This window comes from Pteropus medius, unplaced genomic scaffold (genome assembly GCF_902729225.1).
Source record: "Pteropus medius unplaced genomic scaffold, Ma_sr-lr_union100, whole genome shotgun sequence".
NCBI classification, from domain to species: Eukaryota; Metazoa; Chordata; class Mammalia; order Chiroptera; family Pteropodidae; genus Pteropus; species Pteropus medius.
Genome location: NW_024349803.1, coordinates 19,751,321 through 19,775,656, shown reverse-complemented (window position 1 = coordinate 19,775,656; position 24,336 = coordinate 19,751,321). Strand labels below are relative to the sequence as shown.

Genomic DNA, 24,336 nt, shown 5'->3' with positions numbered 1-24,336 from the left:
TTACTCTCCATTGGGAAGTACCCCCTCTCCCTCCCCTTGAGCCTTCCCCATCTCTACCTCCCCCTCTCCTCCAGGTGCCACCAACAACCCTCCACAAATTATCACAGCAATTATCACCACGATGGTTCCTTTAGTACAAGGAATGTTTTGAGATAGTATTTGGCAGATGTGAGCCCCTGAGGGTAGGAATTGTGGGATTTGATTTCAAGCACTGGGTTTGTCCCAGTGAGCAATGAATAAACATTGGTCGAATGAAGGAATGCAAGAAATGGGAGGTTGAGCCAACTATTAAACTACACAAAACGGGAGGAGTGGGGAGAAATTTTTTAGAGGTTTAGTGGAGGAAAGTACCTAAAATAGCGGATGGGGTGGGGGTGGGCACCACAGACCGAGGGACAGCTGAGAGGCTTAAATACCCTGGGGCTTCTGGAGGGGAGGGGTGGTCATGGCTGGAGCTTGAGTGCTTGTGGGGGATGAAGCAGATAAAGCAGGAGAGCTAGTACCCCCGCCTCGCTGTAAAGGAACTGGTGTTCTGAGCTGAAGGTTTTAGTCTTCCGCCTGCCAGTTATTGCTTTGAAAGGAAAGTGGGCACATGTAAACATTAACTCAGAAAATATTTTTTTTTTTTACAGAAAATAAGTTTAATAAATTAATGGGAAATGTTTGGAATTTTTTTGTTGGTTTTTGCTTTTGTTGTTAATAAGGGGAATTCTTTCTCCAAAGAAAATATAGAGGGCACAGGGATACAGAATGCAGATTTAAAAGCCAAGTTTTTAAGTGGTGGCCGGGGAGTGGCAGGGAAGGGCCAGGAGCCCAGCTATTTGAGAAACAGCTGTCCACCTCTCACCACTCGCAGGGAGGCCTGCTTTTCCCCTCTGCTTCAACTCCCCAGTTCGAGTCACCACCATCTCACAGTAGGACTTTGTGGTTCCCTCCAAACTGGTGTCCCCAGCTCAACCACTGTCTGCACTCCGAAGCTAGGATTATCTCTTTTTTTTTTTTTTTAGGTTATCTTTTTAAAATGTAAATGTAAACTTTTCCATGGTTCCCCATTGATTGGAGATAAAGTTCAAGTTCCAGAATGAGATCTTCAGAGCCCTGCAGTCTGGGCCCTCCCTAACCTCCTCTTCTTCTTGTTTTTTGCCACACACGGGGGACTGTGTCCAGACTCAGAGCCTTTGTCCCTGTGCCAGAGTACCCTCTTCCTAGTCCTGAGGGCTTATCTTTTTGGACACTTCCTCAGGGATTCCTTGCCGTCCAGACCAGATCATATCACCCTCTTAAACACTTTCGAAGCATTCACACTTTTTCTTTGCAGTGTGTATTCAATCTATATGTACGGAGGGGTCCCCCCAAACCAGGAACTTGGGGGCTCCTCCATGTAAAGAAAAGGAAAGGCAGGGTTCCTACTCTTCTGAGTTGATAGTCATTTGAGTGGACTCGCCTTGATTAAATAATCACAGAAACAAAAGTAAACCTGTGGCTCCTGCGGGGCGAATAAGAACAAGGGAATGTATCAGTCAGGGTATCTGAGGGTAGAGCTTTCCTGGAGAGGGTGGGTGTTAGCCGAGTAAAGTGGGTATGGAGACTGTTCCAGCATTCTCCAAGGAAACATTGACCTTGCCTATTCGGATCTAGCAAATTGGTAGGCGCTCAGTAGGGACTGAATGAATGAATAAGCAAAAACTGACTTGCCCCAAAGCAGAATCAAATTAGAACTCAGACCTCCCAATTCGCAGTGCGAGGCTCTTACCTTCCCCTAGCGCTGCTCCAGGACTTTAAAGAGCAAGCCTATGTGAGGGGGGTGGTGGAAATGTGGTTAAGTTATGCTCCATTTCACAATGGAAGATGGCCCCAAACAATAAAAATCACACTCAACACTTCAGCCTTGAAAAAGGAAAACAGTCAATGGTTCTCTGATATTTCTGACACCAACTTTTTATTCCAATATTTGGACCTGCTGGTGTAAATGCTTCAGTGTGTCAAACCACTCTGCAGATCCCATTCAAGGAATGTCTGCTCAGGCATTCTTTTTCTATTTCTTTATCTGACCGTGAAACAAATACTGATTTACAAAGCACATACAAAAAAATTCAAATGATGACAGTTTTTTCTTTGAAGATGGTGAATTACCGATGAGTTTAAAAATTATACTTATCTGTAAGTATATATATTCTAGGTGTATAATTATTTGGTATTATTTGTATAAGACAAACTTTTAAAAGCAACAGCTTTTCAAAGAAACGTTAAATTTAATGAATTTAATGGTAGCCCCTAGCAGAGGTAGTGGGCATAATCACCAGACACCTAAAATAAATACACAATCTAAATAAGCAGAGTGTTTGCTCTACACATGCTGTCTGCAGACAGTCCACTTGCAGCTGTACCTATGCCCCTCTTATAAAATCGGTCATTCTAGGAACAGTCACCGGTGTAGGACATATGAAAGTAAATATGGTCATCTCTAAAATGGGGATAATTCCTCTCTCATAGCGTTGTTGTAAGGAATGAATGAATGAATACAGATAAAGCACTTTGGAGCAGCGTCTGGCACATAAACGCTATATAAGCGTTAGCTATTATTTAATTTATGGTATTGTAATCTAAGAGCGCCCACTCAGGTAAGAAAGGGTGGAAGAGAAGGAAATGATTCTCAGAAAATATAGTAAGAGCTAAAATGGAGGTAAGCAGTGAATGCTGAGCTTTGCCGGCAGGCGGTATTGTAGGGTTCAAGTCTTGTGTGGTCAATAGTTCGTGGCCAGCAGTTTGACGACCTCCAGAATTGGGCCCTGGTGTGTGTGGGGGTGGGGGTGGGGTACAGTGCCCAGTCCTCGAGTCATTCGGTTCTCCCTCATTATAAAATTGGGGGGGTGGAGGCCCGTGGCGGAAGAGAGGGGCTCACAGGACTGCACGGTTATAGGTCGAGCCAAGGCTGGTCTCGGCCTGGACTCTAGCGGCTGGAAGGCCTTCTCCACATCTACTCAGCGTCTGGGACGCCGGGCGGGGGCGGGGTGAGGTGGGGGCCATGCAGCCGCAGCCCAACGTGGGTGGGAGGGGCTGGGCTGCCACGCGGGGCGGGAACTACGCTCCCCAGCATGCAACGGGTAAGAGCCGCCTTTCGGTCTCGACCGGCGTTTCGCAGGTCCTGCTGGGAGTTTTCATTGACCTCTGAGCCCCCTCTCCTTTGGACCGGCTCCGGTCTCCCTCGGCCCCGCCCCCTTCTGAGAGCGGGTGACCTCGCAGAGTCCCACGAGCTGCTTCCTTCTTCCCGTCTTATTGGTCCAGCCTACCTGCCATTCGGGAGCGAGGAGGACAAGTTGCTTAGTGATTGGTGGGTTCCGTTTGGCGCCAACTAGGAAAGGGGGGCGGGGCAGCGGCCGTCCCCAGTGAGCAGCTATTACCGCGAAAGGTCTTCTCGGCAGCGACAGCCCGCCCGGGAGGGAGGCGAGAATCGGTTTGGTCTTCGAGACCCCGGGCTGGGCAAAGGGGTGCGAAAAAGCGAAGAGAGCGTGAGCCGGGGCCGTTGCCTCCCTGCTCTGGCCGCTCTCTCCGACCCGCTGCGTTTGTTTGGATTTAATCTTCAGGTTGCCGGCGCCCGCCCGCCCGCCGGCCTCGCGGGGTGAGGGGGAAGCACCCGTGCGTGTGGCTGGCGCCTGCCGGGTCCAGACACCCGCCCGTCCGCGCCGCTTGCCCGCGGCCGCCGCGTCCCTGAACCGCGGGGTCGTGTTTGTGTTTGACCCGCGGGCGCCGGCGGCGGGGCGCGCGGCCGAGGCCAGTGCCGGCGGGGCGGGGCGGGCGCGGCGGAGGCGGAGGCGGAGAGAGCGGGAGCCCAGGGAGGCCGGGCGCAGCCATGGAACTGGGCCCGGAGCCCTCGCACCGCCGCCGCCTGCTCTTCGCCTGCAGCCCCTCTCCTGCGCCACAGCCCGTCGTGAAGGCGCTGTTCGGCGCGCCAGCCGCCGGGGGCCTGTCGCCTGTCACCAACCTGACGGTCACCATGGATCAACTGCAGGGGCTGGGCAGGTGAGGAGGGGTAGACGAGCGGTGCCGCAGGCCGCTGACCTCCCAGACCACTTTCGGGGTGATCAGGCCGCGAGAAGGGCCAGACCTCTCCGCCGCTTGGGAGCGGCCCCGCCTGGCGGGGGCTCGCCATGTGCACCCTCCCCCCCAGGCGGAATGTTGGGCGGGAGAGGCCGTTCGGACTCTCCAGGGCTGCCCTCAGCCCCGAGCCAGGCCCGGTAGGGGGTGGGGGCGTCCCGGGCTCCCCACCTTCGCCACCCCTTTCGGATTGCCCTGTACTCTTCTTCTGTCTCTATCCCAGGAAGTTCTTTGAGATCGACCCCCACGGGGCAGAGCGGGCCCTCCTAGGCGCTCGCTTCCACCCTTCGCTGAACCACCTCGCAGGATCTAGTTTCCTGTGAGCTTTGTTCCTTCTCAACAAAGGGACATGGCATTTTCTTTCCTGGGGTTTGTGCAAAATCAGCGCAGCCCCTCGCCCTGTGCACATTCGTGATGTCCACCGCGATGCATTCCTCAGGCCAGGCCTTTTTACCCAGCTTTCCATACCCAAAAGCTCCCTGGACTTCTCTTCATAGCAAAAAATGCATCCCACAGTGTTTGTGGTGAAGCTGCTTTTCCTTCAATCTTGGACATCCTGTTTTCTAAGTAAGTACATGTGGTGTAGATTTTCCAGCCTCTGAAAAGCAGGAACTTGTCCTATTCATTTTTCATCCCTGCTGCTAGCACTGTACCTAGAGCACATGCTCCCATTTCAGGAAATACTCCAACATTCATCACCGTCATCCTATCCTATCATGCGACCCAGGCCAGTGCCTACCACCCCACTCCCTTCTCATCTCTAACACTTAAGTGCTAGCTGGCTGTTGTGGCGGCAAGGTGTTCTGTAGTGTGGTCTAGAAGTAACGATCATAGGTGGCAGCCTGTCTCCTGTATGTAACCTTTTAGTTATGTCCTATAAACAGAATTATTTCTCTTGGTTTCAGCGAGTATGAACAGTCACTGGAGGTGAGAAACAACAGTCTGCAGAGAGTGGGCTCCTCCGAGTCAACCGATTCAGGTATTGTTTTAAGTCCTCCATGTTTATCATGTGTCTGCTGTGTCGGGAGCGATATTTGGAATTGGCCGAAACATGTGCTTTCACTCAGAAACTTTTTGTGGCATGTGGCAAGGGACCACATGAGTCAGGAGCGAACACCTACCTTCCTGTCCGGTTATCTAGATAGCAGGGAGGAAAGGTGGATGGATGCTAGGCAGGCACTGGTGGGTCTGGGTGGTGCTAAGCAGTCTCCTCCACCTCACTGCCTTTGGTAAGATGAGCACCTTTCTTGGCGTTACTTTGGGGAAGGCAATAAATACTTAAACTGGCTGGTCATGTGGCGTAATTGTATTTTCCAAACCCCCAAATTATGCATATAATCTGACAAGATAAAATATTTGAAATCAAAACTATATCAGGAAACTGGGATTCCCTATTCTTTCCATGGGTAGAACTCACAGAAAGTTACTGGGTAACCTCTGTCTAAATGACCAAGCAAGTCTGTTTAATTCAGTTTCTATTCTCAAATCCTGTTTGTCTTCATCGTATTTGCCAAGTAGTAAAAGGGGGTTAGTAGATATACCATGAAAATGTTAAGACTTGTGCAGATATTAAGTTTTTGACAATCACATAGAGACTCGACTTCAATTCTGGCATATCATCAAAGCCATAAGTCTATTGACTGGCTTAAAGAAAAAGTACTAGCATTCTTACTTATTTTAATAACAAAATGGTGTTTCGTGTATTATTTTGTGAAAGATGTTTTTATTTCTCACAGGCTTCTGTCTGGATTCTCCTGGGCCCTTGGATAGTAAAGAAAAGTATGTATTCACTGCTTTTAAATGTTTGTGCTTAGAAAAATACTCTTAATTTTTTAAATGAAATTCATCATGCCCCGGACTGGAGCTCTGGATTTAGTGGTCCCTTGTAAAACTGGATCCTATAAGCAGTCTGGTCCCTTTTGAGAATGAGTAGATTGTGTCAGCAGCTTTCAGAACTTTCTTTCCTTTATTTTAGCTGTAATTTGGTGTTGTATTTGAGTCTCACCCAAGCTCTTGCCCCAACCTCTGACGTCATAGCCTTAAGAGAATGTGTGTATTTTAAGACAACACCTGGGTTTGTTGTTTTCACCGTGAAGCCCAGCGTTGGGAGTGCTTGTGAGAACAGGACAGCATCAAAAAGCTGTTCTTCCATCTTGCCTAAAATGGGAATGTTTGACTACCCTTCAAACTATAGGTGAGACACAATGCATCTTTCGATGTGACTACCTCTTTATCTGCTTTATTCTCATTGTTTACCTTCTGATTTTGTTGCAGCCTTGATAATCCCATGAGGAGAATAAATTGCCTACCTGTAAGTTCATTTTGAACTAATACCTCTTATTTGCCCCTTAGCTACCAGTGTGACCTTGATAGTAGACCTTTAGGTAGACAATGAAGACTGCTTTGCCTTAGTCTCATAAGCAGTCATACTCCTAAAGATTCAATAACTGCCTCCTGAGGGTTTTTCCCACCATCTCTAATTATCAGAGTTTTATCAAACCAGGAGGGGTTCTTTTTATGCAAATAATGTTGTTTGGTAGGGGGAGTTGGCAGCCCTAAATCCCTGCTAGGGACCATAGGCCTTGTGGGGTTAGGTGTAAAGCCACATAGCGGGAACTTATGTCCTGTGTCCTGACAAGGTTGAACACTGGCCACACTTACTGCACTGTGTGAATTGCTAGGCCCCTCTCTATTTCTTTTTCTTTTGAGAACTGAGTTGCCATTGGATTTTCATGTGTGTACCCTAATTCCTTTCTTCACTTTGACAGCAGAAGCTCCTGGGGTGTAGCCCGGCTCTGAAGAGGAGCCATTCTGATTCTCTTGACCATGATGTCTTTCAGCTGATGGACCAGGATGAGAACAAGGAAAACGTGAGTGTGGCATTAATGTAGCTGGCAGAGATAAAACCCACAAGTGTCATTGGCTTACAGAGAAGTGGCTAGGCTGCTTTCTGGGAGCCTAAACTTTCACCAAAGTCTTGGTGGTCTTTGGAGTCAGAGAAACTTGGATTTGAATCCTGCTGCTTACTAGCTGTGTGACCTTGGCCAGTTTTTTTCTCTTTTTTAGGTGTTCTTTTTTTTTTTTTTTTCCAGTAAAATAGGAACAGCAGTATCTAGCAGCTCTGTTGTGGGAATTAAATGAGATAACGTAGACAAAGGATTTCATATGATTCCTGGCAGGTAGCAGCTGCACAGATGGTAGCTCTTAGGAGTAATTATATTCACGAATAATTTATCTGGAAGGGTCTGCCCAGGCCTTCCTTTCTTCTTTGTGCTGACCTTGGGCTGAATTGTAAGCTTAGGAAAAGGCTGCTTGACAGTATTTGAAAGAACAGAGCCAACAAGTCCCAGGGAATTTGAGTAACTGAAATGGTAGCTTTGAGGGTGAGCCTGTGGTTGTCCACCCAAAAGTCTAAGAACACCCTGGCCTGGCTTTTCTCTCATAGCTGGCAGAGTGCCTTGCACAGGGCAGGCATCCAAAATAGTTAAATGAATTAGCTCAACTATTCTAATCTTTTTATATATATTTGCATATATATTTTCTCCCCTTTTCCATTTCCTACTAAAATTCCTAAGCCTTATAATCTTCCAGACTTAGTATGGCGCCTCCATGAACTCTCCCAGTGATTCCTCTGGCAAATTGCAAGATGTTCCAAGGGAGAATACAGAGATGAGTTCCTGCCTTGAGTGCTCGGAAGACTGTGTCAACCTCTGTGTAGTCTTTTTTACCAAAGAACAGTCCAGAGCTGTACCCATGCCAGCTTGGTCCCCACTCTCATCCTTCCCAAACTTGGCTTCTCATAGGGTTGCCTGCTCTGAGCTCCGTTCTGGAGGGGAAATGGCATAGGTTGGAGAGCTCTCACTCTGGGGTTGTCCTGTCTGGCTAGGAAGCCAGATCTTTAGGAAATCATGTAACCTAGAAGGCCTAGTTTCTTCATCTGTAAAATGAGGATGATTGGTTGTAGTTGGTGGTTGATGGGCTAATACGTAGAATATACTTAGTACTGTGTTGGCACATAAATACTTTGATATTAGCCGTTACTGCTCTGAGCACTTAATACCAAGTTCTTACATGGATATTTTAGGGTAGGGGGATTATGAGTACTTTTAAACTTTAAGTAAATGGAATCATACAGTGCATATGCTATCACTTCTGATCTTTCATTCAGCATTATGTGAGGTTTGTCCATGTTGAGTAAACCGGTAGTGTTTTTCCCATGGCTTTGAGTATGGGATACAATAATTTTAAGTGGAAATGAATTCTCTCCTAGGAATAAGGTAGAAAATATAAAGCCTTCAGACATAAATCTAGAGTGAAAAGTGGTGGATCCTGCTCAGAGTCATATTGAAATGACTTTTAGATTTTAGAAAGTTGTTGACTTAGCTTATAACTCAGTGTTTTGTGTACTTGGCAGAAATGTGTTAGGAAAAGTAAAGTGGTGAGAGAAAAAAATGCTGCATTAGAAGTTAGCTGTTGACAGAGTCTTTGAAATTCTGAGCTACACAGGTCCAGTGCTGGAGTTAGAAATGGGTAAACTCTTAGTTTGGAGGCAGTGACGGAGGTGACCAATGCCCGCTCCCTTGGCTGTCTCACCTGAACTGTAGCTGAGGCCCTCTAGGTGGTTTCCGTGGACAGTGGACGATGTCTCGACTCTACTGTCTTGCAGGAAGCCTTTGAGTTTAAGAAGCCAATAAGACCTGCATCTCGTGGCTGCCTGCATTCTCATGGACTTGAGGAGGGTAAAGATCTCTTCGCACAGAGGCAGAACTCTGCCCCGGCTCGGATGGTATGTGCTCTGGCGTTCGTAGGGAGGTTCCTGATGGGGAGAGAATTAAAAGCACCCTCTTTCACCTGGAGTTGAAGACCCTGCAGTAGCTCTTGCTGTCTTTACCTTGACTTTGTCTTTCGAAACTAGGTGGTCACAGTTTTGGTGTTTTGCTGTGTCTGGAGAGCACACAGGCAGAAGGAGAGTGAGATGGCATGTTTGAAATATTGGGCTTTAGTGAGGAATATTTGACCTGGTCAATTCCGGGAAAATGATCAGCGAGCGACCCAGGTCATTGTCCTAAGCGTATGGTAGAATTCTGTGTCTTATTTAAAACTTGCTCTTTCACAAATGCATCTGAGTGCTAAAAGGTACTTCCCAGAATGATTTTTGGAGAGAGCACTTGGCTTCTTCCAAAGGTGGTTTATTAAGAACTTTTGTGGATTTCCATGAACTCATTGCCAGTTGGGCTACTTGAAGGTATTTGGGGCCATGTGCCCTGTGGTTATTTATTTGCCAGGCAGACTGTCATTACTCCCAAAGTTTTTCCTACTGGTGATCTGACAGCTATAGACGGGAGAGGCCCAACTTGAGCAAAACAATTGCATTTGGTTTCCAGGTTTTCCTGGGAACTTACATCTGGAAAGTTGTGGTCTAAGGTGTGGGTTCAGCCAGCATCACTGTCTAGCATTTGCACAGAACACTTTTATGTTTTCTTGGCTTTAATCTTTGTAAGCCTGAGAAGTAGCCGGACTTATCCTTTTTACAGATTGGGAAGGTGTGGTCAGGGAGGTTGGGTGATTTGCCAAAGGACACAGATAAATAGAAGACCAGGATTTAACAAACCCTTCTGATTCTCAAGTACGCAGTGAGCCTTTGAGAGCTGAGTACCCAAATAAATATGTTGAGTGCGTGTGTGCTCGAAGCCAGCATTCCCTGTGATCACTTGGTCATCCCTAGGTGCAAACCGAAAGAAAGCCAGTGCTAATCTCATCAGTTTGGCTTTTGATTATGTCAGGGCTTTTTTTTTTTTGTATCCTTGCTTTAATCTCCAAGCTCCATCTGTCTTTCCTCATAATGGCTTCTTGGCGTAGGACTCGTGTAGAAAGAATTAAATCCAGTCCAGAGATTAGTCTGTCATTTTCTATAGCACATTTGCTTCTAGGGATCCGAGAACCCAGGTCACAAAACCTCATATTATAACATGATGTGCGCATTTGAAGGGTGTCGCCTTGTGATAGAGTTACCTACCCCTAGGTTCTGCTGGCTGGAAAACTGCCAGCATGCCCAGGGGGTGCTCAGGTGCCTTGTGGAGGATCAGGGACAGCCCAGAGCTTGTTCTATGGTGCGATGCAAAGCTAGTGTCTGAACCAGAGTAGGCCAGCGGCAGAGAGAATTCCTAGATGAGTGATCCGCACAGAAAAACCAAGAGGCTGGCTTGAGGGCCTCTTAATGCACCCATAGTCCTAGGGGATTTGGATCTTAAGGATATTTGTATGGCTTATGTTGGGATCACTTTGTTACTCTGAACTTTTTATATATATACATATCTCTGAACTTTTTTCCCGGCTTTGAAAGTGCACGTGGAAAAAATAAAGTATCAGCAATGTTTGTATTGGCAGTATTTATCTCTAGGTAGTAGATATATGAGTGGTTTAACTTTTTAATGTATACTAGTTCTATAATGGTGGTTCCCCGCAGAAATCAAGATAGGGTTGCCTAATGAGATGCCCCCAGTTTTACTCCAGGAATGGTGTCTCCTAGGGAAAACATAGTGGGGAGAAAAGCCTAGGTTTTGGAGTCAGACAGGTGAGCTGTGTGATCTCGGTAACTGTGCTTAAGCACTGGTTTTCTGATTTGTTAAATAAGAACAAATTGCCCTTAGTGCGTTGTGAGACTTGAATGGGACTAGATGTGTGAAGATTATAGCATAGTGTCTGGCACACAGTAATTCCTCAGTTAAAAACTGAGCAGCCGTCATTTAAAATCCAAGTCTAAAGAATTAGGATAGACTTTTCTAGAACCAGGACCCCCTTTATTTCCCTCTGTCAGAACTGGAGCTACAGAAGCATTCTCTAGGCCATTTTCTGGTCTCCCTAGAGACTTGTATCTTCTTACCCTTCCTCATTTCAGCAGATTATCATGTTGTCTCAACCCTAATGTTGATCTGTCCTCTGACAAAACAAACCTGTCTTGCACAAGAGGCTACCCCCAGATGCCACTGTAAGGTGAATTGCTTCTGGAAAGAGTTCTTTGTGAAGGCTAATTGGCCTGACATGACTCAGGACTGTGTGTGGAGATCAGACCATTTATAGCCTTGAGATTCATATTCCTTTGATTAGTAGCTGCTAAAATTTTACTTCTTATAACAAATATAGTATGTTTTCCTTATAAAAACTAGTGACACATCCAAAGAAAGTAAAGCCGATCATTTATTAACAAGCCATGAATTCTGTCTTGCAGCTTTCCTCAAATGAAAGAGATAGTCGTGAACCAGGAAATTTCATTCCTCTCTTTATGCCCCAGTCACCTGTGACTGCCACTTTGTCTGATGAGGATGATGGCTTCATGGACCTTCTCGATGGAGAGAATTTGAAGGTACTGTGTGTGTGTGTGTGTGTGTGTGTGTGTTTTCTTATCCATTCCACTGATACCCCGAGAGAAGTCATGTGAGAAAGTACAGTGATTCCCCAGGGCTTGAGTTGGCTGATAATTTTGTTTGTTTGCTGAGACTTTATAGCCCATTTAAATCCTGTGGAGGACTTCAAGAGAAGACACCGATACAATCCTTCTTACCCCAAAGGAGCTCACTGTCTATTTTTGTGCAAGAGATGTGAAACTTTGGTCGACTGGTAGTCACATGGCCTAAAACTGAAGAGACTGAATCCCTCCTCCCATACGGGGTGGGGGTGCTTTTAGCTGTGTTCAGATAACCGAACGATAAAATGTGTTTCTCTTTGGACCTTAAAATGTTGGGGAGTGGGGAAGAGGGGCAGACATGAGATACTTCCTGTCCAGGCCTGTCTGGTGTTCTTCAGGCAAAATCACACCTAAAGCGTTTAAATCTTTGTAACCGTTTTTCTTTCTTTAGAATGATGAAGAGACCCCATCCTGCATGGCGAGCCTCTGGACAGCTCCCCTGGTCATGAGAAAAACTACGAACCTTGTAAGTAGTTCCAGTGTGCCTGGAGGGAGCCTAGAGTAACTGGGCCTCTGGGACAGAGTGGACTAGACTAAACAGAAAACCGACCCTCTGCTCACATCACCGCAGGAATCAAATTGTTTCATTTGAGAGTCTGGCTTTGGGTCTGTGAGCCTTGACTGGTCGGTGACAGGGCCACAGACACAGCCACTCTAACTCGGGGGCTGACTGGACAACCCCGGGCCCAGAACCAAAAGAGGAGATGCTAACCCTGCCCTGTTCTGGTTGGGGTGGAGAGAACATGTTGGATTATCATGTTTTACTTTCCAAATTTGGGAGGGTACGGAGAGACTAGAACACATTCAGAGAATACTCAAGTAGAATAAGGAGACTCAAACCTGTGATAGATACTATGGACAGAAAGGCTCCTTTTGAAGAGATCTTGTTCTTAAATACAGAAAAAAGAACAACCGGTCTTGAATTACAGGACTTTAGCAGAGCTAAGAGGAGGCCACTGTAGCTACTCGTTTTTGAGCCAGAAAGATGAGTTAAGGCATGGAAGGTTGGAGGGTACCACATGTGTTTAAAATCTGTTGAGATGTTAAAGCAACGTGCATGTAATAACAGGGGCAGAGGAAACCAAAAATGTGTTCTCACCTGGAAGGTGACAGTTACCTGACTCTTAAAACCCTGTGTAGACAGGAAGCTTTTTGAGAGCACCGATTGTTTTCCTCACCTCCATGTAATGCCAGCTCAGTACATATGCATTGAGCACCAGGTACTTAGTATCTACTAGGTGCCGGGCCCTACAAGAGTTGATGGGACTAGGTGAATGGGCAGTGTGTTTCCTCATTTAGGGTGGGTCTTAATCCATCCCAAGAAGTCCTAGGTCCATTCTCTAACCCTGCAAGCAAGTTTTAACGAAAGTTGGCTCTTTTTTTCCCCACAGGGTAATCGCTGCAAGCTGTTTGACTCCCCCTCCCCGGGTAGCTCCACCACGCGGTCAGTGTTGAAAAGACCAGAACGATCTCAAGAGGAGTCGCCACCTGGAAGCACGAAGCGGAGGAAGAGCATGGCTCGGGCCAGTCCACAGGACGCTGCTAGTCCAGAGAAGCCCCAGGAGGTTAGTTTTGCAGATTCCTTTTTGCTCCAGAGAGTGAAACTGTGTTTTTCTGTTCTGAAATTTCCATTGGGTTCTTTTTCTTTGCCGAGACTTGCTTTCTGTTTTTCATTTGTTTCAAGTGTGTTTGTAATTGCCTGTTTGTGCATTTTTATGACGGCTACTTTACAATCCTTTGTGGACAGTTCCAACATCTGTGTCATGGTGTTGGCTTCTGTTGATTGTTTTTTCTGTTCAAGTTGAGATTTTCCTGGTTCTTGGCGTGATGAGTGATTTTTCAATCTTATCTGTGTATTTGGGGTATCATGAGACTCTGGTCTATGTAAATCTTCTGTTTTAGCAGGCATCCTCTGATGCCGCGGGGAAGGTGGGGATGGAAATCAGGTTCCCCAACACAGCTAGAGCCTCGTTTCACATGATATACATAGGGTGGAGGCAGGCCTCAGGACTGCTGGTCGGGAACGAGAGTTTGAGCTCTCTGCTAGACCTGTGCTGACATTATTGCAGTAGAGTAGAGATTGGGGCACTTAATTACAGCTGGGCAAGGCTAGAAGCCTAAGCTCTCCCCCCTTGCTGATGGAGCATGGAGTAAGACCACGGTCTTCCCCTTAGTGTTGGCTGGAACAGAGTGTTATGTTGTCAAAAAGTTTTGCCTTGTCTTGTCCTCTGGCTTGGCAGAGCAGGCTTTTCTTAGGGCTGCTTATTTCTTTGAATTTGCTGTGTTGCCATCTCCCGCCTCATGAATCGAATGCTAAACTCATTCGTTTTTAATCTTCCCCTGATCTATTGAGATTTTTAAGTTTCCCACTACTTTAGATTTGTCTTGCGACTTCATAGTGTTTTCCCTTGTCACTTAGTTCTAGATATTTTAGTTCCTTTATTTCCTTCATTTAATTCAGACCTTTTGTGGCCTAATAAAAGTTTAATTCTTATAAAGGCTTTACCTGTACTCACAAAAAAATGTATCCTCTTTGGTGTCAATTTCAGTATATCTAATTCTGCCTGATTGCCCAAGTTAATTGCACTGCTAGTAGTTGTATGGTTTGTTTTCATGTTATTTTGGAACTTTGTCTACTAATATATCATGAACATCCCTGTAGGTCAGTATACAAAAGTAAATTATTTTTTAAAAGCGGCATGAGAAGCCTTATGGATATGCTGTTTTTCTGTTAATTAACATTTAGATTGTTTCCAGATTTTTAACACTATAAATAGCTACAATAGTCACCATCTTTGCATATTCATTTTTGGGGGAATGAGTGGGGTCGCTCGGTAAATATGTTATGTGCATTCATTCTGTTCTCTAAAAGGAGTCAGCGGTGCACATGCCTGCCAGAAACAAATGATACATTTCTTCAAAACCTCCTCAGCACCAAATGTATCCTTCCTAGGAGATCTGGCTGTTCTGATGTGTGGGAAGTGGTAACTCATGTCTGTTTCTTGACTCTGGGGAGATTCAGCGTCTCCGTTATTTCTTATTGACCATTAAACATTTCTTTGGATGAGTGACCTGTCTTTAAAGTTTAGTCGTGGTTCTCTGGACCTAAGTCCTCTGCTCCTCTGCATTGCCTACTCTGTTTATTCTATGAACTGAAGCCTGCAAAACATTATTACATCTCAGCTGTGGTTACTCTGTTTTTGTTAACTTGTTTATATATATTTTGACCTATTCATAGATTTCCTGATTTTAAAACTAGCCCAGTTTCCTGAAGTGTCATATTTAGTTTACTTAGAAGTGCTTTTGTTTGTACATGTTTTTCCTTCATTATACTGTCCTTATATCCGATTTTAGTATTAAGCATTATAAAAGAAACTGAGAAACTGCCCTTATTTTCTTTAGCATGAAAAAGTTTGAGTAAATATCAGTTGTCTTAAAAGATTAGCTAGAGCATAGCCATGAAAACATCTAGGCCTGGTGCCTTATATTTTATCATCTGTTGTAGGTACCAAATACTTTATGAACATTTCATTTTTTTCCAATTAAAAGCGCAATTCAAGATTAAAGGGCAGGAATGTTTGTGAACCTTCGCATTGTGTACATGTCAACAAATTGCCTTTCAGAAAGCTTCCTGTTTGTATATCAATATTTAAGAAGAGTCATTTCCTTTTGTCAGACTTGGGGTTTTCCTTTTTATTTTCTTAATATCTCCAACTGTCTCCTAAATGCCTTTTTCTTGTTCAGATCTGAATCCAATAAGGTCTGTGCTAAAAACATTCTCTTTTTTACCCCCTTTTTTGTAAGTGTACACTTTCATTTCTCGGAGAAATGCTGGTACTAGGCTAGTCACTTCGGTGGTAGTACACACTGAATAGTTTTCCAGAGCGGTTATGCTCAACAGTGTACAAGAGTTCCATTTCTTCCACTTCTTTCCCGGTGTTTGGGGTTGTCCGTCCCTTTAATTTTAACCATTCTGGTGAGTGTATGCTGTCTGGGGTTTTCATTTGAATTTTCCTGATAGTCTTTCTTGGTCCTAGATTTTCCTCTATTGCTTGTCAAAGTTGATTGCCCATTTTTCTGTTGAGTTGTCTATTTTGTGGGAGTACTGTATATATTCAGAAATGAAATGTTTTATTGGCTGGATCGATATCTCCCCACTCAGCCTTGCCTTTTCTTTTACTTGATATTGTTCTTCTGGTAAACAGATTTTCTTGTATTTCAATTTATCAATCTTTATTTGTTTAGAGCTTAAGAAATTCTTATCTCCCATGATAAGCCCTTTTGACATGCACTTAGAGGTCTGATAGCTTCCTTGTCCCAGCCTGGAGTCAGTCACTTCAAAAAGCCCTGATTTTAGCAGAAAATAGTATGTAGAGACCACACAGCCCTTCAGGGGCGCCCGTGGCACGCCTAGAGCTTCTCAGTGAATAGAGCTAAGAAATACATTTTTAGACTTTGCCTTACTTTTAATCTTCTTTAAAAAAAAAAAAAAAAGGAAAAATTAGTTTCAGAGCAATTCAATTAGACAATGAAATAATAGTAGACCTAGTCAGTAACCCATTGTTTTCTCTAAAGTCAATAAAATATAAAAAGTCTTTATTTGTTAAACATAGGCATAAACATTTTAATCTTTTCGTGACACGTTCCAGGTGAATGTTTTTAAAAGTCCTGTTCAGTCCTAGCCTCAGTTTCCACCTTTGATTTGCTACAGATTCTCCATCAGTCTTTATCCCTGGTGTCGTCCACAAAAGGGACCATCGAGAACATTTTGGATAATGACCCAAGGGACCTTATAGGAGACTTCTCCAAGGTAATCGCAAGCAGATGCAAACCTTTGGCTATGTGAGGCAGGGTTGGCGGGTTACCTAGAGCTCCCAGCCTTTCCCCGTCCCTGAGGTGGCTCCTGGGCTGCCCCAAAGGGGACATAGTTTGAAAATTTTAAAGATAAGGAAACAAACTCATAATCAGATGTATCTTAGTCTCTGTGGGACTGTAGACCTTCCTGTTGCTAATCAGAGGTTTTAATAAGAACGAAGCCACTCACCAGCCCCCTTGACTCTAGCCCAAAGGCCAGGCTTTCTGGGAACTGTGTTTCTGATCATAAAAAATAGTATTGCAGAAAAGCATAAATAGACCTATAAGCTCACTACAAGAGTATCACAAGGTTATCTTAAAAGGTCCAGGGTTGAGACTGAATTTCTCTGTTGTCCAAAGAAGCATGGCCTTTGAGGGAAAAGGCCTCCAGGGGGGTCCAAAGGAAGATCTGCTGATGGCCTGACAGGGATTTCCTACAGGAAGGAGTTGGCCACCTGTGAGCTGTTGTGACCTGTGAGGGTGGGATAGGGAATGTGACAGTAGCAGCTCCTCTAGCCACATATGACGTGAAGGGCTACCAGACCAATCTTTTATTCATTAATTTAATTAACGTTTATTTTAGTGCTTATTACGTTAGGCAAAGATTCCAAAATGAGACCCAATTCCTTCCCTCAAAAACTTTAACGCATGTTCAGTGAGACCTGTCTAACCACGTAGACAGGAACCATGTGTAGCCACGGCAGATTGGAGTAGATGTCAGTACAGTGTAAGTAGGCCAGGAAAAAGAAAGGGTGTCATCTCAGCGGATGGGATCTGGGCCTATGATATTTCAGCCAGTAGGGCGGGGGTTTTGAAGGAACAGGGAAGAATAAGGTTAAAAATGGGATAATTCTAGTCCAAAGGAAGGAGCAAGCAAAGACCCAAGTGTGTCCTCTCTTGTGGACCCTTCCATTTGAATCAAAGCCCATACATTTGTCATAATGACCCTGCACATGGCCATGGGAGTGGGTGAGCCCTTGACCCGGGCACTTGCCCTAACGAGTCATTGCTGATGTTCCGTCTTCCCCCTCAAGGCCAGGCCGGGTCTCTTTTTTTCCATCTCCAGTGCCTAATACCACGCTGGGCACAGTAGGTGCTCAGTAAATGAGCGAAGTGGATTTTCCACTGAGTTTTATTTATTTATTTTTTAGGCGAAGCAACCCTTGGTTGACTTCACAGATCGCAAGGACCTTGTCAGCTTACAATCCCTTATTTTTTTATTTTTTAGCCTACAGCACCTGATCTTCCTAGGTGGTCTCCCATCCAAGTACTAACCAGTCCCGACCCTGCTTAACTTCTGAGAGCAGACAGGATCGGGCTTGTTCAGGGTGACATGGTCGTAGACTTCACTGAGTTTTTCACGGCTCTTCACAGTCTGGCTGCCGAGTTGAGGACTGACAAAAGCAGAGGAAAGCGAATTACCCGAGTTTTCCATATTCTGGCAGGCTAGCTCACTAACCTTGGAGAAGCTGTTCAGCTTTAACGGCTGGAATGGGGGAGAATAGACCTTATCTGTTTGTGTAAAAATTAAATGCTCGATATTAAGGGCAAGGTTGTTTTTTTAAAGCTGCCTCTTACCAGGCAGGTAAGTGGTATAAATGTTGCGTTTATAGGCTTCCAGATTTGCTAAGTGTCTCTATATATCTTTTTAAGGGTTATCTATTTCATACAGTTGCCGGAAAGCATCAGGATTTAAAATACATCTCTCCAGAAATTGTAAGTCACCCTTTTGGAAACTACCTCACGTGGAATATTTGAATCTAGTTGTTCCTGGCAGCCAAAGCCAATTCCCCTGGGCTTTCTCTCCACAGATGGCATCTGTTTTGAATGGCAAATTTGCCAACCTCATTAAAGAGTTCGTTATCATCGACTGCCGATACCCGTATGAATACGAGGGAGGCCACATCAAGGTATGCGTTCTGGTGAGCCTCGCGAACGTGGGAGGCATAGAAGGTGCCCTAGACAGCATCTGTGACTTAAAATGGGGGGTGGTGACACCTGGCCGCTTCTTTGTTCAAACGCCGGTTATGAGAATTAAGAGACCCCTGTGGGAACGGTGACGCCTGGTGCGCTTGTTCCCTGGCCTGCGGGACTCGACCGTGTCGTGCAGCCGGCGCTCCCTCTCCGGGCCCTCACGCCATCGTCAGCAAGGAGGTTTCTAGGCGGTGCCCACCAATTCCTAAGCCAGGCCTGAACACGCCAGGGCTCTGCCTGGTGGGGAGGGGTGTTCCCGGGAAGAATGTAGCTGCCTATGCATTTCGATCTTTAACCAATAAAATAGTGTTGGAATATGGCAAGAAGTTACATTAAATACAGCATAGTGTTTGCCGTTGTCTCCTGGCTTTTCAGACTTCCCAGATTCACAAATAGCACTGAGAATATGCAGTCATAACAGAATTTGAGGTGCCCCTTTAAAGATCCCTCTCAGAATTATCACTGCAGGTGCGAGATGGGCGGGTGCCAAGGGTCTCCGGTGCCTTCGCAGGGCGCGGTGAACTTGCACATGGAAGAGGAGGTCGAAGACTTCTTACTCAAGAAGCCCATCGTACCTACCGACGGCAAGCGCGTCATCGTGGTGTTCCACTGCGAGTTTTCTTCAGAGCGAGGCCCTCGCATGTGAGTGCTACACAGAACGGGTGTATCTGTGGGGCGTGGTGGCGTGTGGCACGCCTTCGGAGCCCCCTGTTGTCCATCATTTCCGTGCCTTAGTTTACACATGTGGCATGTGAATGCACACTTTTGTGAAAGTATAAATTTGCATGTAACACATTCTCTCAGATTCTTCTCTACTTAGCAGTCACTTAATGTCATAAACAGCTTGAGCGTGGTTTATAGGCTTTGACCTAATGGTTTCGGTTGTGAAGGGCTTGCGGGCTTCTCCAGTCCAGCCTGTCTGTGGTGCTAGCATTGCCTGTGCAGTATCCTCTGGAGATCTGGCCTCTGTGTCACCTCCCCCACTCCTGAGTTAGTCCTGCTGTCGGGTATGGCTCACTATTTAACCTTCCTTTATATTGACTTAAACTATGACTCTTCCACTTTCCCCCAACTGTCCTTAGTTCTACCTGTGGGGCTACAGTTCTCAGGTGACATCCTTCAGGTACAGTGTGGTTGCTCTATCTGCAGATGCCAGAAAAGCGAAGATTTAAAGTAATATTCTGATGCTCGAACAGCATCTTCCACATTCTCACTAATGATGTCACGGGACTGGCGCTGAAAAATATGATCAGAAGTGACTGATGATATTGAAAAGCTAGAGGAAGGGGCAGACAGCTGTCCAGCTATCATCCATGTCCTTTCAGAAAGGACCGCAAGCCTGGAATGTGTCAGGTGCTATCGGCCTAATAAACGTACAGCAGTGAGCAGGACCGACGGATGTCCCAGGAGGGTGACATCAGACGATTGTGACAAGTACTGGCAGATGGTTAGAGCGATTGTGACAAGTACTGGCAGATGGTTAGAGCGGTGGCAGGGAGGAGAACAGCTTCAGCTGGGATGGTCCAAGAGAGGCCCCGGGGCCATGTTCTTGTACTACCTTTTTATTTTGAACCATTTCAAAGCTCGAAAAGAGGTTATCCCTGCACGTGCTTCGTTTTATTTCGATTGCCGATATTTTATCACATTCACACGAACAGCTACAACAGGAACTTGGCGCGTGTCTCCCCAAGTCCTTCAGCATCCGTCTCCTAAGGACGAGGACTTTGCCTTGCATTAATACAAAACCACAGTCACACAAAGGGATGGGGTTTGAGCAAGACCTCACGTCCATTCGTGAGTGGAATTATTCCCTCTGCAGGTATTCCTGTCGCTGCTCACGTGCCAGACAGTGTTCCAGGTACCAGGGAGAATGGCAGTGGACAAAACAGACTGAGACCCCTGCCTTCAAGGAGCGTACGTTTCAGAATAGGCAGGCGGCAGGCCAGAAGCATCTTCTAACACATTGCACACAGGCCAGATGTGTAGTGTGCAATGTGTTAGAAGATGCTTCTGAGAAAAATATGACCGGAAGCGAGAGCTGCCTGGCAGGTTGGAGGAGCAGCAAGGGGAGAACGCAGTGCCTGGAGCGGAGCGTGAGGGGAGAGTACAGGGAGTGGGGGTGACAAGGTATAGGCCCCTTTGAGGCCTTTGGCTCTTGTACCCAGGATTGGGCAGTAAGGAGCCACCAAACAGGTGAGGACATCAAGGAAGAACATTCAATATTCATCCCAGGCATATGCTGCAAGTAGGTGCCCTAGGCAGGAACGTGCTCGGCCTGTGGAGAAGCCACAGGAAGGAGGAGCCCCCTCTGACGGGGAGCGAGGGAGAGAGGGCTAGGAAGGTGGTAGAGAATGAGTGGGAAGCTGTTCGAGGCCGTCACCACAGATGAAATGCAGGCGGTGGCCGGGAGGACGCTGAACCCAAGGGTCAGATGCTAGGGCTGTTTAACCTGGAAAAGGAAATTTGGAGAAGAGACCATCTGCCTTCCATTACAACGCAATGACACTTTTTAAAGGCCGCACGTGGCCAGGACCTCGCCAGGCCGTGCTGCTGTTCCCAGGATTGAGCTGGGAAGGCCCGTGCAGGGCGTCCTCCGGCCACTCTCCCCGCGTGTCCGCACAGGGCTCACCTCACTGTGGCCTCTTTTACAGGTGCCGCTACGTGAGGGAGAGGGATCGGCTTGGTAACGAGTACCCCAAACTCCACTACCCTGAGCTGTATGTCTTGAAGGGCGGATACAAGGAGTTCTTCCTGAAATGCCAGGTAAGAGGGGCTCTGGAGAGCATGACCACCCCTGGCCTGGGTTGGCCAGCTGGATCTGCCTGGTGGCTGTGACTGTTTTTGCCGGGGGTCCGGGGATTTGCCCTGCGCAAGAGGGGCCCCAGGAGCTGCCGACTGGGTCTGTGTTGCCGCTCCCAGCCTCGAAGCCCCGGGCAGGGGCGGGGAGCAGGAACAGGAGTGAGCAGAGGCACCCTGACCTCACTTGCCCTTGTCCCCCAGTCTCACTGTGAGCCCCCCAGCTACCGGCCCATGCACCACGAGGACTTTAAAGAAGATCTGAAGAAGTTCCGCACGAAGAGCCGGACCTGGGCCGGGGAGAAGAGCAAGAGGGAGATGTACAGCCGCCTGAAGAAGCTCTGAGCGCAGCGCGACCCTCCCCGCCGCTGCAGAGAGACTGGAGCAAAGGGGCCAGCTGGGTGACGTTTGGAGAGGGCCTGGGGCTTCCTGCCTGAAACCTACCTGCCACACTCCCAGGGCTGGAGCCTATAGCATCCTGCTGGCTACGCCTCTTCCGTCCCTGTACCAGGACAGTCTGCCAAGGCTGTCACATACGGCACGGCACAGTTCTGAGCACCAAGTCAAGACGTTCTGGCTCCTTCTCCCCACAGCTGGAAGGGACCATCTGGGGCCTTATTGGGCACTGTCCCCTCATGAGGGGAGGGGCAGGAGACTAGGCGTGGAGAGAAGAAACACAAAGGGAAATGCTGCTGGCCAAATACCAAAGACAGCCCAGGAAGGAAACGGTCTTTGTGGGATAACCCATATCTTTAATTTATTCAACCTCATCAATCACTTTATTTTTCTTTTTTAACTCCTGGAGACTTATTTAACTGCTGCGATGGGTCATGATACTGCCACTCCAGATAGGGTTTTATCCCAAGGACTACCTCTGCTTTTAATTTAAAAAGGGAGTGGGGAGAAGAGGCGAACCTGTGAAGTCGTGGGACAGAACTGGGAGCTCTGACACCCCAGGAGGCTCTGCTGTTTAAAGCCACAGCCTGGGGTACTGGTGGGAGCAGGCACCGGACTCGGCCTTGGCCCCAGGACATAAGCTAAACCTCCCAAACCTACCTCAAAGGCCGGTGAAATCTATTTGGGGGGGTGACCCTGCTCTTCCTCACCCCAATTCCCTGTGATGTTGGCTTGTATAGGAGTCACAGTCAGGAAAGCACTTCTGGCAGCTTCCATGGGGCCACCCCCAGGTCAGTGTTGGGCTGTGGTAGTGTAGGTATCCCAGAATGGGGGGGCAGGGATGGGTGGGCTCTGTGGGATGGGGGAGGGGAGTACACACTGAGTATCTTCCTTCTATTACTCTGCTACTCTTTGATAACTTAATTTCCAAAAAAAAATAGTCTTTTTATGAGTCAAAGAGTATCAAATCAGTGTTGGCTGGCCCATCCAAGGCTGGGGAGAAGGGCCAGGAGCCCTGGGCATCAAGGGGGCGGGCACCGGCATAGAGGACTGTGGAATGTGTTTCTCAGGAGGCAGTGTGGTGGATTTTGAAGGTAAAACTGAGTTTATCATGTTTTGATTTGAGGGACAGGGAGTGATGGAGCATCACCAGTTGCCTCCTCACCTAACCCCATGGAAGTAGGGGTCTCAAAGGAACACCTCCCACTCAAGGAGCTGGGGCTGACTTGATTGACTCTGGACAAGCCTGTTTGGTTCCCGCTCATCCCCACCTTCAGGCACCGGCCTCCTCGCCATCTTTGCTCCATTTTGGGGAGTGGAAGCCAAGTTTGTCTTATACACAAGAGTCAGTTTCCCCTCTTGCCTCGGCTTCCTATTCTGGGGATGGGGAGGGAACCAGTGATACTGGAGATGACTGGTTGCTGTGTTAATGGGTTTGAGTTGCATTTGGCTATAAAACAATCTTGTTAGAAAAAGTATGTGGGGAATAGGGAACAGGAGGGGAGAGGGAGAAGACCATTCCCACACAGTGAGACTCATCTCAGTTGGTCTCTAATCTTGTTTGCAGGAATTCTGTTTGTTGGGCCTGAAAAGGGAGGTGGAATGGCCTTCAGATTATACCAGTTTAACTAGCATTGCTAACCAACTGTTGCAGGCTTTGAAAATAAAAACAATCTTGAACCCATGCTCCGCCTAATTCTTGATAGATTCAATGAGAATTGTGTTTCCCTTTAAGGTTGTGGGACCATGCTTGACTAAAACCAGTGGCTGGAGCAGCCACCGGCCTCAAGAGGCCAAAGGCCTCAGGGGTGGCTGGAATGACTTCTAGTTATTGCTCTGATTTCCAGTTATCACAAACTTACATTCAGATTGATTTGCATGATGAAACAGGGACAGCAAAAACTTGCCTCAACCACTGACATTCCCTCACAATCTGTTCATGCATATGGATTAAGCAACTGGCCAGAGGAGATAAGAGTTTAGATTGTGTTCCCAAGGAGCCAGAGGATACTACAGAAAGATAGGACAGCTGTCGGTAAGTCATGGGCCCACACAGCCAAGGAAACTTGGAAGTGTGAAGCTGGGGGTTATTGCCAAAACGGATGAACGCTGGAGCAAAAGTCTATCACAAAATAGAGTGGCACCTGGGATAGAAAATAACTTGTGTCTTTATATATATTTTTTAAATTTTCCATAGACATAGCTGATGCTAAAATCTGAAATGTTTCACCTGTGGTCCCAACTGAAGTCAAGCTTCCTTTAGACATGTTCCCTTCTGATTTGCATCTATAATAGAGGGATCATTCCAGCTTTGAAAGAAGAATTATATGAGGAAAGGAAGTTCCCCGTAACACCCATCTGCAGTGAGTATTACTGTCAACATGTTTCTGTCCTGAAGTCTTGGAGAGAACATGTCCAGAGTAGCAAGGGTACTCTATCTAGCTCTCACCTAGCATCCTATTTCCCCTCCCGGACGGTCTTTTAACCCAGAGACACTGCATGTGTGAGCAGCCCCATCCTACCCTCTACTCAACATTTGTCACACTATTATTTTTGAAAGTGCTTTTTAAATTTTATTTTTCAATTACACTTGACATACATGGCTGTACTCTTATTGAATCCATCCCATATTAGAGTACCTTCCCAAAGACAAGATTCCCTGTTCCTAATGAGAAGATTGTTTTGATTAATCTGACCACATAAATTAGGTTTTATGGTGGAAATAGCCAAATGTCTACTTGTAATATTATCTGTAC

General features: G+C 46.6%; 1 protein-coding gene and 1 pseudogene across 4 annotated transcripts; one reads left to right on the top strand and one right to left on the bottom strand.

Annotated features, from left to right (window-relative positions):
- Nucleotides 1-3,377: 3,377 nt before the first annotated feature.
- Nucleotides 3,378-23,264, top strand: CDC25A (cell division cycle 25A). 4 transcript variants are annotated; one of them, XM_039837628.1, is made up of 15 exons: nt 3,378-4,020; nt 5,001-5,074; nt 5,832-5,874; nt 6,370-6,406; nt 6,867-6,965; nt 8,762-8,881; nt 11,324-11,458; nt 11,952-12,026; nt 12,952-13,125; nt 16,272-16,370; nt 18,068-18,130; nt 18,226-18,324; nt 18,900-19,030; nt 21,040-21,151; nt 21,389-23,264. In XM_039837628.1, the coding sequence occupies exons 1-15, from the start codon at nt 3,851-3,853 to the stop codon at nt 21,527-21,529; spliced, it is 1,572 nt and encodes a 523-aa protein (XP_039693562.1). In that variant the 5' UTR covers nt 3,378-3,850; the 3' UTR covers nt 21,530-23,264. The 4 variants fall into 4 exon arrangements, with proteins under 4 accessions (XP_039693562.1, XP_039693564.1, XP_039693563.1 ...); XM_039837627.1 differs by having other exon boundaries at nt 3,379-4,020; nt 6,864-6,965; XM_039837630.1 differs by lacking the exon at nt 8,762-8,881.
- LOC120582562 (uncharacterized) lies at nt 17,641-17,759 on the bottom strand (annotated as a pseudogene).
- Nucleotides 23,265-24,336: the final 1,072 nt, after the last annotated feature.